Source organism: Geosmithia morbida, assembly GCF_012550715.1.
Source record: "Geosmithia morbida isolate 1262 chromosome Unknown scaffold_17, whole genome shotgun sequence".
NCBI lineage: Eukaryota > Fungi > Ascomycota > Sordariomycetes > Hypocreales > Bionectriaceae > Geosmithia > Geosmithia morbida.
Genome location: NW_023336204.1, coordinates 330,511 through 342,516, shown reverse-complemented (window position 1 = coordinate 342,516; position 12,006 = coordinate 330,511). Strand labels below are relative to the sequence as shown.

The 12,006-nt window shown below is 57.5% G+C and overlaps 5 protein-coding genes across 5 annotated transcripts; 2 read left to right on the top strand and 3 right to left on the bottom strand.

Moving 5' to 3' along the window:
* Window positions 1-198: 198 nt before the first annotated feature.
* On the top strand, window positions 199-2,111 carry GMORB2_3342 (uncharacterized protein; the record flags this gene model as incomplete). Its single annotated transcript, XM_035465318.1, has 7 exons — window positions 199-344; window positions 402-483; window positions 543-645; window positions 729-1,125; window positions 1,212-1,403; window positions 1,496-1,842; window positions 1,954-2,111. 7 exons carry the CDS (start codon window positions 199-201, stop codon window positions 2,109-2,111), a joined length of 1,425 nt encoding a protein of 474 aa, XP_035318867.1.
* A 372-nt stretch (window positions 2,112-2,483) lies between these two features.
* Window positions 2,484-3,275, bottom strand: GMORB2_3341 (uncharacterized protein; the record flags this gene model as incomplete). Its single annotated transcript, XM_035465317.1, has 2 exons — window positions 2,484-2,834; window positions 3,021-3,275. The coding sequence occupies 2 exons, from the start codon at window positions 3,273-3,275 to the stop codon at window positions 2,484-2,486; spliced, it is 606 nt and encodes a 201-aa protein (XP_035318866.1).
* Window positions 3,276-4,080: 805 nt separating this feature from the next.
* On the top strand, window positions 4,081-5,947 carry GMORB2_3340 (5'-AMP-activated protein kinase beta subunit, interation domain; the record flags this gene model as incomplete). The annotated part of the gene is made up of 3 exons (XM_035465316.1): window positions 4,081-5,015; window positions 5,108-5,804; window positions 5,900-5,947. 3 exons carry the CDS (start codon window positions 4,081-4,083, stop codon window positions 5,945-5,947), a joined length of 1,680 nt encoding a protein of 559 aa, XP_035318865.1.
* Window positions 5,948-6,045: 98 nt separating this feature from the next.
* GMORB2_3339 (N6-L-threonylcarbamoyladenine synthase) lies at window positions 6,046-7,305 on the bottom strand (the record flags this gene model as incomplete). Its single annotated transcript, XM_035465315.1, has 2 exons — window positions 6,046-6,051; window positions 6,685-7,305. The coding sequence occupies 2 exons, from the start codon at window positions 7,303-7,305 to the stop codon at window positions 6,046-6,048; spliced, it is 627 nt and encodes a 208-aa protein (XP_035318864.1).
* A 1,765-nt stretch (window positions 7,306-9,070) lies between these two features.
* GMORB2_3338 (enhancer of polycomb-like protein) lies at window positions 9,071-11,201 on the bottom strand (the record flags this gene model as incomplete). Its single annotated transcript, XM_035465314.1, has 3 exons — window positions 9,071-9,994; window positions 10,052-10,822; window positions 11,055-11,201. 3 exons carry the CDS (start codon window positions 11,199-11,201, stop codon window positions 9,071-9,073), a joined length of 1,842 nt encoding a protein of 613 aa, XP_035318863.1.
* Between the last annotated feature and the right edge of the window lie 805 nt (window positions 11,202-12,006).

Below are 12,006 nucleotides of genomic sequence, written 5' to 3'. Positions count from 1 at the left end.
GAGACAACCACATCGGGCTCAACCCCCTTCACAAGCCACTCAGCCCAGCAGAACTCAGAACCACTACCGAAAGCAATGCTGTACTTGACTGTCATTCGGACGACTCAATAACTTCGCTGGCCTTCGCGCCCTGAACCCCTTCGTCGCGACAGCCCATCGCCTCCTCCCACGAGACCCTCCCCGCGTCGTCCCACCACGATGGAAAGGGCTCCGGAGCGCACCCCCGAGGGCACCTCGCCGCGCACATTGACCCCCAACCACCAGCGACCCAAAAGGACATACCAGGGATGCTCGCGTATAGCAGATTATGAGCTTCAGGGCAAGCTGGGAGAGGGAACATTTGGGTAAGGGCTCCTGCCTCCTGTGCCCTGCTCCGCGTCGCATGTTAACACTGTCGCCAGTGAGGTTCACCGTGCCCGCTCACGAAAGACGGGCGCCCTAGTTGCCCTGAAGAAGATTATTATGCATCACGAGAAGGACGGCGTATGTTGTTGGAGACCTGCGACATGGCACCTACCGTTCTCTGACCAGACCCCATCTAGTTCCCCATCACCGCCCTACGCGAGATCAAGCTTCTCAAGCTCCTGTGCCACGAGAATGTTGTCGGCCTAGAAGACATGGCCGTCGAACACCCCACCAAGCAAGGTAAGCATTGCCACCGCCAACTCACTCCCTCGCCTGCTCTCTCGCCTGCTCTCTCGCCTGTTCTGACACATGCTCGCGCCCAGCCGACAAACGCAAGAAGCCCATAATGTACATGGTCATGCCTTATATGAATCACGATCTGTCCGGCCTGCTCGATAACCCGTCGGTCCACTTCAAAGAGCCCCAGATCAAGTGCTACATGCTGCAGCTCCTGCGTGGGCTGCGCTATCTCCACGAGAACCACATCCTCCACCGCGACATGAAGGCCGCCAACCTCCTCATCAACAACCAGGGGATCCTGCAGATTGCCGACTTTGGCCTGGCGAGGCACTACGACGGCCCGGTCCCTGTTCCCGGCCAGCCCATGGGCGAAGGCCGGAGAGACTACACCGGATTGGTCGTCACCAGGTGGTACCGGCCTCCGGAGCTGCTCCTCCAGCTCAGGCAGTACACGACGGCCATTGACGTCTGGGGTGTTGGGTGAGTCTGCGCTACCTCCCATTGCCGTCGATTGGCCCGATTGACTGCACTTCGAAATGCCTGAACTGACCTCGGCTCGAAACCAGCTGCATCTTTGGTGAGATGTTGGTCGGCAAGCCCATCCTGTCGGGCGAGAGCGACCCGCACCAGCTAGAGCTCATCTGGGACCTGATGGGCTCGCCGAGCGACGACAACATGCCCGGATGGAGGCTCCTGCCGGGCGGTCACCATCTGACACCGCGCCCTCGCCCGGGCAACCTACAAAGCCGCTTCAGAGAGTACGTCGAAACTGCTTGGCTCGTCACCATGACGCGGCCATGGCGTGAACGTGACTCTGATCATCTGTTACTGACATGAGACGATCCGACAGTTACGGACAAGGGGTGATAAGCTTGCTCAAGGAGCTCCTGAAGCTGGATTGGAAGACGCGGATCAATGCCGCCGACGCCATCGAGCACCCGTACTTTAAGATGTCACCGCTGCCGCTGCGCCCAAGCGATATCCCGACGTTTGAGGAGAGCCACGAGCTGGACCGCAGAAAGTTCCACGACCGCAAAGCCAATCTTCCGCCGGCACCCAAGGGAGGCACCGTCGGCATCGGCCCGGACGCCAATGGGGCAACGGCGGGCTTCAACAGCAGCGACCCGTACGGTAGGAGCGGCGCCAACGGAGGGCGTGTACGCGATGACCGGCGACCGGCGTGGCAGCGGGAGCGCGGTCCTCCGCCGTCCCGCCCACCTCCGCGCGACGACAGGCCCCGGCCACTGCCCCCGCGCGGCGGCGGAGACGTGGACACGTACATCCCCAGCTACCGTGGACCCCCACCAGATGACCGTCCCAGGGACGACAGACGACCCGTGCGACCGCCCCCGAGGGACGAGCGGTGGCAGGACCGGCTGACGCGTAGCCGAAGCCGATCGCCCAATCACGACAGGACGCGCGAACGAGATAGGGAGAGGGAGCGTACTGAGATGTACAGACGTTGATCTGAGGGGAGAGGGAGTCGTGTGCTGATTAATGTCATAGGGGAGTACAGGTAGGATAGTGTGTAATGACATGTGGCGTTCAACAAAACATATTCTTTTTTTATCTTGGCTCTCGTTTCTCTCTTTTGAAGAGGATATCCACAACGTCGGAGCAGAGAAAGACATATTAAATATTAAAATATACTATGATCGTACAGATAAATGTACACAACCAGATGGAAATCACTTCACTCTTCAACTTTCCTCGTAAAAGAAACACGCCTGCGAAAGAAGAGTAGCAAAAGCAGATGGCCCGAATATCAGAGTATCAGAAAAAAAAAGAAAAAGAAAAGAAAAGAGGGGGTAAGAAGGTGTCGGGATCAAGCCAAGACATCAGTCATCCTCCTCATGAATGGTCTGTGACAAGAGACCGGCGGATGTCACTCGTGCACCCATGCCGTCGAAGCGGCGACGATGACGCTGCTGCTGCTGCTGCTGCTGCTGCCGTAGCTTGCCCCAGCCATCACGCCTCTGGAGCGTATCGTCCGACGATGACGTCGGGGCTGACATGTCGCGGTACCGTGCCTTGTTGTTGTAAGGCGCGTAGAGTCCCTTCTTCCTCTGGGAGAGATGGTAGAACTTGTCGTTAGGGGAGTCCTGCAGGCCAAGCTGGGAGGTTAAGAGGGTTGAGGTGAGGGCGACGGTCAGGCCAGTCAGGGAGCCGACCAGGGCGGCGACACCAAACTGATCATGTCAGTTCTTTCTCTTCATACACGTGCTCGCTCTCTGGAATAGTAAGTGGAGGATTGAAGGGGGAGATGGAGAGAGACGTACGAATATGTATAGAGGCTGGTGGTGATGATCATTAGCTTGGTGAAGTGAGAGAGAGAGAGAGAGAGAGAGAAGGAGAGCAGGTAGGCGGTGACTTACCTCAAGACTGATGAGAAACCCCACAACCCCTTTACCAGCGAACACGAAGAACGAGGCGACGTATATCCCAGGCGAGAGAATGGCCAGAACCACACGGCCGATGAATGACAGAGGCGCCATGATCACACTCACAGGCCAGTAGACAAGCGCGGCGATGTGGGAGAACCACCACGACCAGTGGACGCTTGCGACGGCGGCGGCCACGGCGCCGACGTACTCCACTGCTACGGCCATACCTCCTGCGGCTTCTGCCATGACTGCTTCTGTAGTGTCTTTTCTTCTCCCTCTGTCGATTGTCGGTGATGTCTTGTGAGATTGGGAGGGGATAGAGAGAGAGAGAGTTGCGGGAAGTGGAGAGATGAGCAGGAGTCGACGTCACAAAGCTGATAGTAGAATGACGACAGTGTCTACTTAGTAGGAACGCGCAAAGAAACGACGACGACGAGATTCTAGATTAGATGGACATGGAGAGAACAAATGAAAAGAAAACGAGTGTCGGATGATCAGGCATGAAGAGAGAAGATAGAAGATATATGGTATAATGGAGAGGTGGAAACACGATGAGAGCGACGGGGGCTCTTCGAGCTGGTGTGTGTGTGGGGGGGGGGGGGGGGGGGGGAGGAATGGATGGCTGCATGCGATCATGTATGTAGAGGTACATATTCATAGGTAGATAGGCACTCGGCTTACGCGGTCTCTCGACCTGGATAGATGTATATGAACATATCCCAATGCGCACTCTGATCTCCCCCTCGTCCACCAGCTTCTCTCAACTCGCCCACCCATATCCAACAAATCATCACTGACCCACGAACCAGGGAATCCCTTCTCGCTACGTTCATAATCAGACCCTCTCCTTCCATCCCCGACGTCCATCATCATCTTTCTCCTTCCTCCCCTCTTCTTCTCTCTTCCCTCTCCTTCTCTTCCTTCTCTTCATCCCTGCTACCCTTTCCCTCCCTCCCCTCGGGGAAATGCACGGCCCGCAGCCGTAGAATTGATGAGAGAGAGAGAGTCAAGCTACAATCTATCTACCTCCTCCCCCTTCCGATTCAGAATCATGGGCAACAACCCTTCGGCTCCATCGGCTCAAGGCCAGGGTCAAGATCAGACGCCAGCGGCAGCGGCGTCGTCGCAATCCACGCCTACGACCCCATCCCAGCCGGGCTCTCAATCCCCGCGGCCCAGCCGCCGCAGTGCACGCAACATCATTAGCACGACGCACAACCGATCCGCCGTCCCGCCCGAGGCATCCCTCGCCCAGGCCCGCGGGTCCACCGTCGCCAGCCGACCCAAGAGCATCCCCGGCAGCACGGCCGTATCCTCGCTCAGCGGCTCACCGCACAGCAGCGCTTCCCCTCTGACGGGCACCAGTGCGGGGGCCAGGGCCGCCTCGGCCGCAACGTCCAACATGTCCAACTCCATGTCCGCGGCCACTTCCCCTTCTGTGCCGGCTGCACCGCTGACGACGGTGCCTCCCCCTCCTTCTGATGAGCCTTCCAAGCCCGTCGACGTACCCCGCGGAGAGGGAGGGACAGGCGCCGGCACGAACCTGTCGTCGTCCGGCGCTCACGCCCACTACAACTCCGACATGTCCACGGCCCAGAGCGACCAGCTCACGTACGTCAGCAGCATCACCGACACGTACCACCTGGCTCGCCCGCCCCGTCTACCCCTCCCCATCGAGGAGGAGGTGCACACACCCGGGTCGCCCATCCTGGGTCCCGTCGACGCCGCCGGCGACCGCCCTCCCGACATGTCCGTCGGCGGCGGTGGCAGCGAGGGCGCCGGATCCTACTCATCCGACGGGCTGACCAGGAAGGGGTCCGGCGTCAGCACCAACACGGCCGGCGATGACGAGGACACGGACGAGCTGCGGGTCGACAAGACGAGACCCGTTGTCCCTACAAAGATTGAGTGGAAACGCGGTGGCGACAAGATCTATGTCACCGGTTCCATCTTCCAATGGAACAGAAAGCAGCGGCTGAACCCAGTGTATGTTCCCCCCCTCCCCCCTTCCCCCCCCCTCTGATGTTTGCCTGGCCCACTTCTTGTTTCCTGGCTCCTCTGATTCTTCTTGTCAACAGCGAAGGACGGCCAGGCTACTTTTCTGCCACCATCCCGGTCCTCCCCGGCACCCACCACGTGCGCTTCCTAGTCGACGGCATCATGCAGACATCGCCCGACCTCCCCACGACCGTCGATTTTGGCAACAACCTGGTGAACTACATAGAGGTCAGCCCGGACGACGCCACCTACCGACGTCGCCACCACTACCACCGCCACCAGAGCTCGCAACACAAGCAGGGGAGCGGCAGCGGCAGCGGCAACGGGAACGGGAGCGGAAGTGGGAGCGGGAGCGGAAGCGGAAGCGGTAACCAGGGCACGTCGTCGTCGGTGACCCCCGACGATGGCAGCCGGGACGCGTCGCGCACGTCATCCATCTCCAAGGATGACAGCAAAGCCGCCAAGCCGGCCCCGCGCGTCAGGTCCGTGCCCCCGCCTGAGGCTTACCGCCGCGAGATCCCCCAGTACCTCCAGGACTTTGACCAGGCCGAAGAGTCACCCGCGTACCAGAGGGCCGTGTCGGCCATCGAGAAGCTCCCCACGCCTCCTAGCCTTCCGGGCTTCCTGGGCAAACCCATCCTCAACGCTGCCGTCCTCATGAAGGATGATAACAGTGTTCTCGGTATGCCTAACCATACTGTCCTCAATCACCTGGCTACCAGCAGTATCAAGAACGGTGTTTTGGCCGTGTCGGCGACAACCAGGTACAAGAACAAGGTATGTTTATCTTTTCTATGGCTCTTTCCATGATCGTCCTGTTTTGCTACGACGACGACTGCGTGCCAGCAACTTGTGTTGACAATCTAATCCAGTACGTCACGACAATCATCTACAAGCCTACTTCGGCAGATGATGGGTAATTGGATGTAATCAACTCTTCTTAATGCTTGACGTGCCATCTTTTTTCCTTTCTTTTATTTGGGGGGGGGGGGGCGGCGTTTTATCTTTGGAGTGAGTGCTAGGGCTGGAGATGTGACAGTCGAGATATACATACAAGGACGGCTGGGACGGATGGACAATTGGAATTTCAATATGGAGACACGACAATTTACACATTACAATATTCCCCTCTTCCTCACACGGCACATACGGTGAATCACATGAGATAGAAAAAGGTCACATGGTTGGAATCGCTTGAGAAGAGAGAGACAGAAACAGCCAGGCAGAATCAGATTCAATCCCTCCAATTGACAAAGACCTCGTCGGTCCTGAAACGCTGTGTACAGGAGCTCTGTTGGAGCGGAGTGCGGAAGCCGGTCCTGTAGGCCAGCAGGCCAGCGTGGGCGATCATGATGCCGTTGTCGATGCAGAAGCGCTCATCCGTGGCGAAGACGGAGCCGCCCCTGTCGCGGGCCATGTCGCCCATCATGCGCTGCAGGCGCTCGTTGCTGCCGACGCCGCCGACGATGAGGACCTGGTTGGAGCCTACGTGGGCCATGGCACGCTCGGTGATCTCGACGAGCATGGCGAAGACAGTCTCCTGCAGGGTGAAGCACAGGTCCTCGGGAGTGAAGTCGGCGGTGCCGGCGTGTATGTCGGCGGCGAGGGCGTCGGCGGCGGCCAGGATGCCGGTGAAGGAGCAGTCCATGCCCTTGACGGTGTAGGGCAGGTCGAGAAGCCTGGACCCGCGCTTGGCGAGCTGCTCGATATTGTATCCGGGGGCCGGGTCGTTGCTGATACGCAGGGTGCGGGCGAAGCGGTCGAGGCAGTTGCCCACGGCGATGTCGAGAGTCTCGCCGAAGATGCGGTACCGCTGCTCGGCGTATGCTATCACCTGCGAGTTCCCGCCAGACACGTACAGCACCACGGGGTCCGACGCGCCCGTGATGGCGCGGCCCATCTCGATGTGCCCGACGCAGTGGTTCACGCCCACCAGCGGCTTCCCCCACAGGAGGGCCAGGGTGCGCGCCCCGATCGCCACCGAGGTCAGCGGCCCGCCCATGCCGGGCCCCTGCGTGAAGCAGATGCAGTCCACGTCGCCGACCGAGACGCCTGCCGCCGCCAGGGCCTCACGCGCCAGCCGGGGAAACTCGGCACGGTGGTGTGCAGCCGTGTCCTTGGGGAGGAAGCCCGTGCCGGGGGGGGAGACGAATGTGTCGCGCAGGTTGGACAGGATCTTGGTCGAGCCCGACAAGCTGTGCTCTATCACGCCTATCCCCAGCTTGTTCGCTGAGCCTTCGCACCCGAGGGCGATCCATGATGACTTTCGGGGTGCCATCTTTGATAGGAGAGGGAGGTGGGAGGATATTACAAGGAGGGGTTGTTGGTGGGGTTGCGCGCAGTCTCTTTTTTTTGCCTCCTTCTCTCAACAGTATAATAGTATAAAGAATGGAAAAAAAGACGTAGGTATCTCTTTTGTTTGATTAGCAAACACGTAGATCTCTCAACCCTTCATGTCCTTGATTTCTCCAGTACCACTCTTCGTTCGTCTCTTCGGTCGTCATGACGCCGCCCCCCCCCCCCCCCCCCCCTCTACTCCCCGCCTTTGATTTTTCTACTCAGACGGACAGAACAATCCTGACTTCAGATGCCAATGGTGGGGCTTGCAAAAGGCCCTGACGTCGATGGCTTATATAATAAGGCGGTGAGTAGCGGCGCAAATAGAGAGGGAAAATATTGGGGGTTGAGTAAAAAAAAATTGAAAAAAAAAAGTTCAAAGGGTCCTCCTAAAAGAGCGTTAGTCAGAAAATCAAGGAAACAAATTGGTACATGCTTTTATTACCCAATAAAGATGGCTCTTGGTGGTCAGCAAGGTGTAAAAGTCATCCCAAGCCCATCAAACTTGGCACCTATCAATATCCCCCCAAAGGAACTATTCTTTGCCTGGGTTTAAGTGGCCCGCTCTCTGGGGCTTCGACAACTGATTTTCCACACAATGACAATGGGTAAATCTGTGGGCCGGCCGCCTTTCTCCGTTTCGCTCTCACACCCACCCGCCCGCCACAGCCTGAAGCCTGACCAGCACCATCAGCACAAACTGCCAGAAGACTAGACCCATGACACTTTGTCTTTTCTTCCTTTCCCTACCCACAAACGAGGTGCGTTACTGAGGGGTATCTCTCATACAGGCAGGTGGGGAGAGATTTCTTTCTTTTTGCTTGATAATCTCCTTCCTCCTTTACATCTGCTTCATTTATCTTCCTCGCGCCGCCCGCCGCTTCCTTCGTCATGGCGCTCGGCCATCGTCATCATCATCACCACCACCGTTGCTACTTGTATGCCCCCCCCCCCCCTTGCCCTCACTCGGGTATATGCAGCGTCAGCGATAACATGGTACGTCCTCTCCATGCTTTTTTTTCTCGGACATGCGTCGCGCCTCTTCTTTTAGTGCTTCCACATTCTGACTTACTCTTCTTCCTTTCCAGACATAACGTCCGCCTGCTGAGGTTCTCCCCCCCCTCCCCCTACCCAATCTCTTGTCACACACGCACACGCACACGCACACAAACCGGAATCACGGCCTGCCCTCTATACGGCCACTGGTATGACATGAGACACACACGACTATTTTCAATGACATTCATGGGGTGGTCATGATCTCTTCATTTCAGCTCTGGCTTTTCTTTTGTGTGTGTCTTCTATACAGTGCCCCCCCCCCCCCGATGCCTCTTCCTTCCCCGCCCTGAGGCATACCTTTTTTCTTCGATCAAATCCTCTTCCCAACTCCTCAACTCCCGCGCAATGCTCGACTCTCAACTCGATATCGTACACTGGCAGACAATGCGACCGGACGCAGGATGAACTCGACACGACCAAGGAAAAAAAATCACGGCCCCGACCCCGTGTGCGGGAAAATAATACCCATCTCTGCCTCGAGTCCCACGCCAAATTCAACCTCCGCTTTGCGCCAAAACTAAAATAAAAAAAAACCTTAAAAAAAAGGGAATAAAATCAACAAGAGTGATGACAACCAAGAAAAGAGCATACACTCTCGGCCGCATCGATATTCTACAATATTACGGAGTGGGTGGACAGACGCCGCATCATGACGTCGCCTTGGCTGGTGCCTGCGCTGCCACCCGTGGTGGTAGTGGTTGTGGAGGTGTTGGTTGCGCGTGGCCTGCCACAGCCGCCGCCGTTACTGCTGCTGCCGCTGCTACTGTCGGGGGTACTGGCTGCGGTGGTCCTTGGTGTTGCTGTGGTTGTGGCTGTGGGCCTCCTGCTGCTGGCGGCGGCAATACCCTGTTCCCTTGCATCATGACGGCGGCATCCGGATGCGGTTGCGGCCGCCGGAGCATGTATAGGTTGAGCGGAATCATGGCCCGGAACTTGAGCGCACGCGTGTCGAACGGGTCAACCTCATACACTGGTGGCTCCTCGTCGTCGGAGTCCGAGTCGTATGCCCAGCGGTCGCAGTATTCGTTACTCTCCCGCTCCCGCGGTGGGGTCCGCAAGCCTCTCCGGTCGATCCAGAGGCGGTTCAACCGGCCTATACGGCGGCGGAAGGCTGGCTGGTGCACATCCGGATTACCGGCACCGCCCGCTTTAAAGTGGAAGATGGGCAGCGTCGGCTTGTCAACCTCCATGGGCTCAGCCTCGGCTTCAGTTTCAGGTGCAGGGGCCACAGGCTCCTGGTGGTCCAGGTCCATGTCCTCCGAGGTCCTGGATGCAGGCGGCGTCATGAGATACTGCGTCTTTGCCGGTCGGAACTTGAGCTCCATGCCATCTTCCTTGACAGGCGACAAGGGGTCTCGGGTGAGATCGATGTGGTTCTGGTTCCACTTGCGGTGATTCTGAACCTTCATCTCAATGTCGGCACGGAATTCATTCTCCTTCTCGGAGCGCTTATCGGAGAGCAATACAAGATCCGGGTCGGCGGTCCGACCATCGGGTCGCACAGGCATGCGCGTGTGAGGACCGACAGGCCTCTGGACGGCTGGGGCTTCGGGCGCCTTGCGCTTTTGGGGCTGTGTCCGACGGTCAGTCACGGATCCGTGTGGAGATGTGAGCACTGGGTTACACACCTTCTGGTGGATGAGATCTTCGTCACCGCCCTTGATACCGAGCTTGGACTTCATCAACTTGAGCCGAGCGCGTTCCTCAAATACGGCCCTATCCGCATAAAGGAGTTCTCTCTTTACCACCTCACGTTCGGCCGACAAGAGGACGAGTTGACGGCCCTCATCGAGCTCCTTGCGGAGGCGCTTCAGGGTGTCGGCAATCTTGTTGTCGCGAGCCCTCGTCTTCCTCGTCTGGCGCACCTCACGACGGCGGAAACAGACGTACGGGTCGGTGTCGTCAGTGTCCTGGTGGGTCTCAAACTTGAGGGTGGGGTGGATGGGCCTGTTGCCGGCCTCCTGACGCTTCAACTTCCAGTACTCATATATGGCCTTGGCATGCTGCATGAGCGCGGGCGAGCCAAGGTGGGACAGACCGGGGACCATGACATCATATGGGACGACAGTATTATCAACGGCGGCAAAGGGCGTCTGTTCGGTGGCAGTGTCCTCATAGACTTCAATGATGCGCTCGAAGTCGTCTTCGGAGAGGGCACTGTCGGCGGGGAACTTTGAGTTGTAACCTTTGAGGAATTCAACATCCTCGGTGGACATGTCATACTGACAGCTGATGCACTCCTCTACTGTCTGGGAGAACCTGATATACGAGGTGGGTTGGTGGAAATGGCTCGGGTAGAGGCTATCATAGTTGATGTCGCTCTCCTGGGGAGGCGGGACGGGAATTTCCTGATCATTGCTAGTACCTGCATCCTTGAGGATGGTCTGCAGATGATATTCCTGAAAGATGAGAAGACGAGAAAGTCAGTACTCTGAAGGATCAACATGGCACACACTAACACGAGCAAATATCCGATGCCGGATAGTGGGGCCTGCAGCTCACGGCTCTCGGGCTCTCGTGGCCCAGAGGCAAGCCCCAAGGGGAAGGGGAAGGTATGCAGGTGGCGTCACGTGATATGCATCACGTGATATCGCTGAAAAGGCGGCAGGACGTGACAAGAGAGATGCTCACCTTTTCTTCAGCTTGCTCGACACCGGTGGCAATTTGAGTATCGGGAGCGAGAGCTTCGTACTCGGAAGGGTTGATTTGGTCCTCTCTGAGGACGGGGAGGGCGGTCTTGATGCTGAGCTTCTTGACCCGGACCTTGCGGGATGACATGGTGCAACGGGTGGCTGGGGGGTGTGGAAGGAGAGGAGACAGGAGACAGTAGACAGGAGAGGGGAAGGGGGGCAGAGGGGGAGGGGAGGGTTTTTGGGCGGCAAGCCGGCGGAAAAACCGCAAAAAAAAGCAATCAAGTCATAAAATAAGGCATGGGGAAAATGCCAGTTGAATTTTTGCGATGAAAAAGGCGTGTTGGGAACCCTTTTCCGATGACTGAAAAGAGGTGGCTTCTTTCTTGGGATCCGATCGTTGGGCAATGTTTTGGCCTTTGCGAAGATTTTTCACTGGTGCAAAGGGCCTCGTCGCGCAGGGAAATGATGGCGCGCGCGACAGGAGGGTGTTTTTTTTTTTTCTCCCCTCCCTCTACCTGTACAGGTACTCCGTGTTCTCTAGCCAGGTGCTGAGCTGGGGGGTCTTTGGGGGTAGTGCAGGGCGCTGAAGGAGAGTGTTAGGGGGGTCCCTCTCTCACTACCTCCCCTAAGACTTACGAGTTTAGTGGCTTGAGTTTGGGAGGAGGCCTAGGAGCGTGCAGCCGTCAAAGTCGAATTGTGGCTGGTGGCTATGCTGAGCGTGGCCAGAGTCACGGATTCACCAAGATTTTATGGAAGAGGTACTCTTCGTGCACGGGCCATGTTCCCTTTCCCCTATCTGCCTCTCAAGCTTGTGGACACACTGTCAAGAAGAAAAGCCTCTTCCCCTCCTCCAGCCAAGAGGACAGAAGCAATCTAGTGATGACTCTTCCGTAATATTACTAACTAAAGACGGCGCACCGCTTGACGTACAGGGTATGATCTCGTATTTT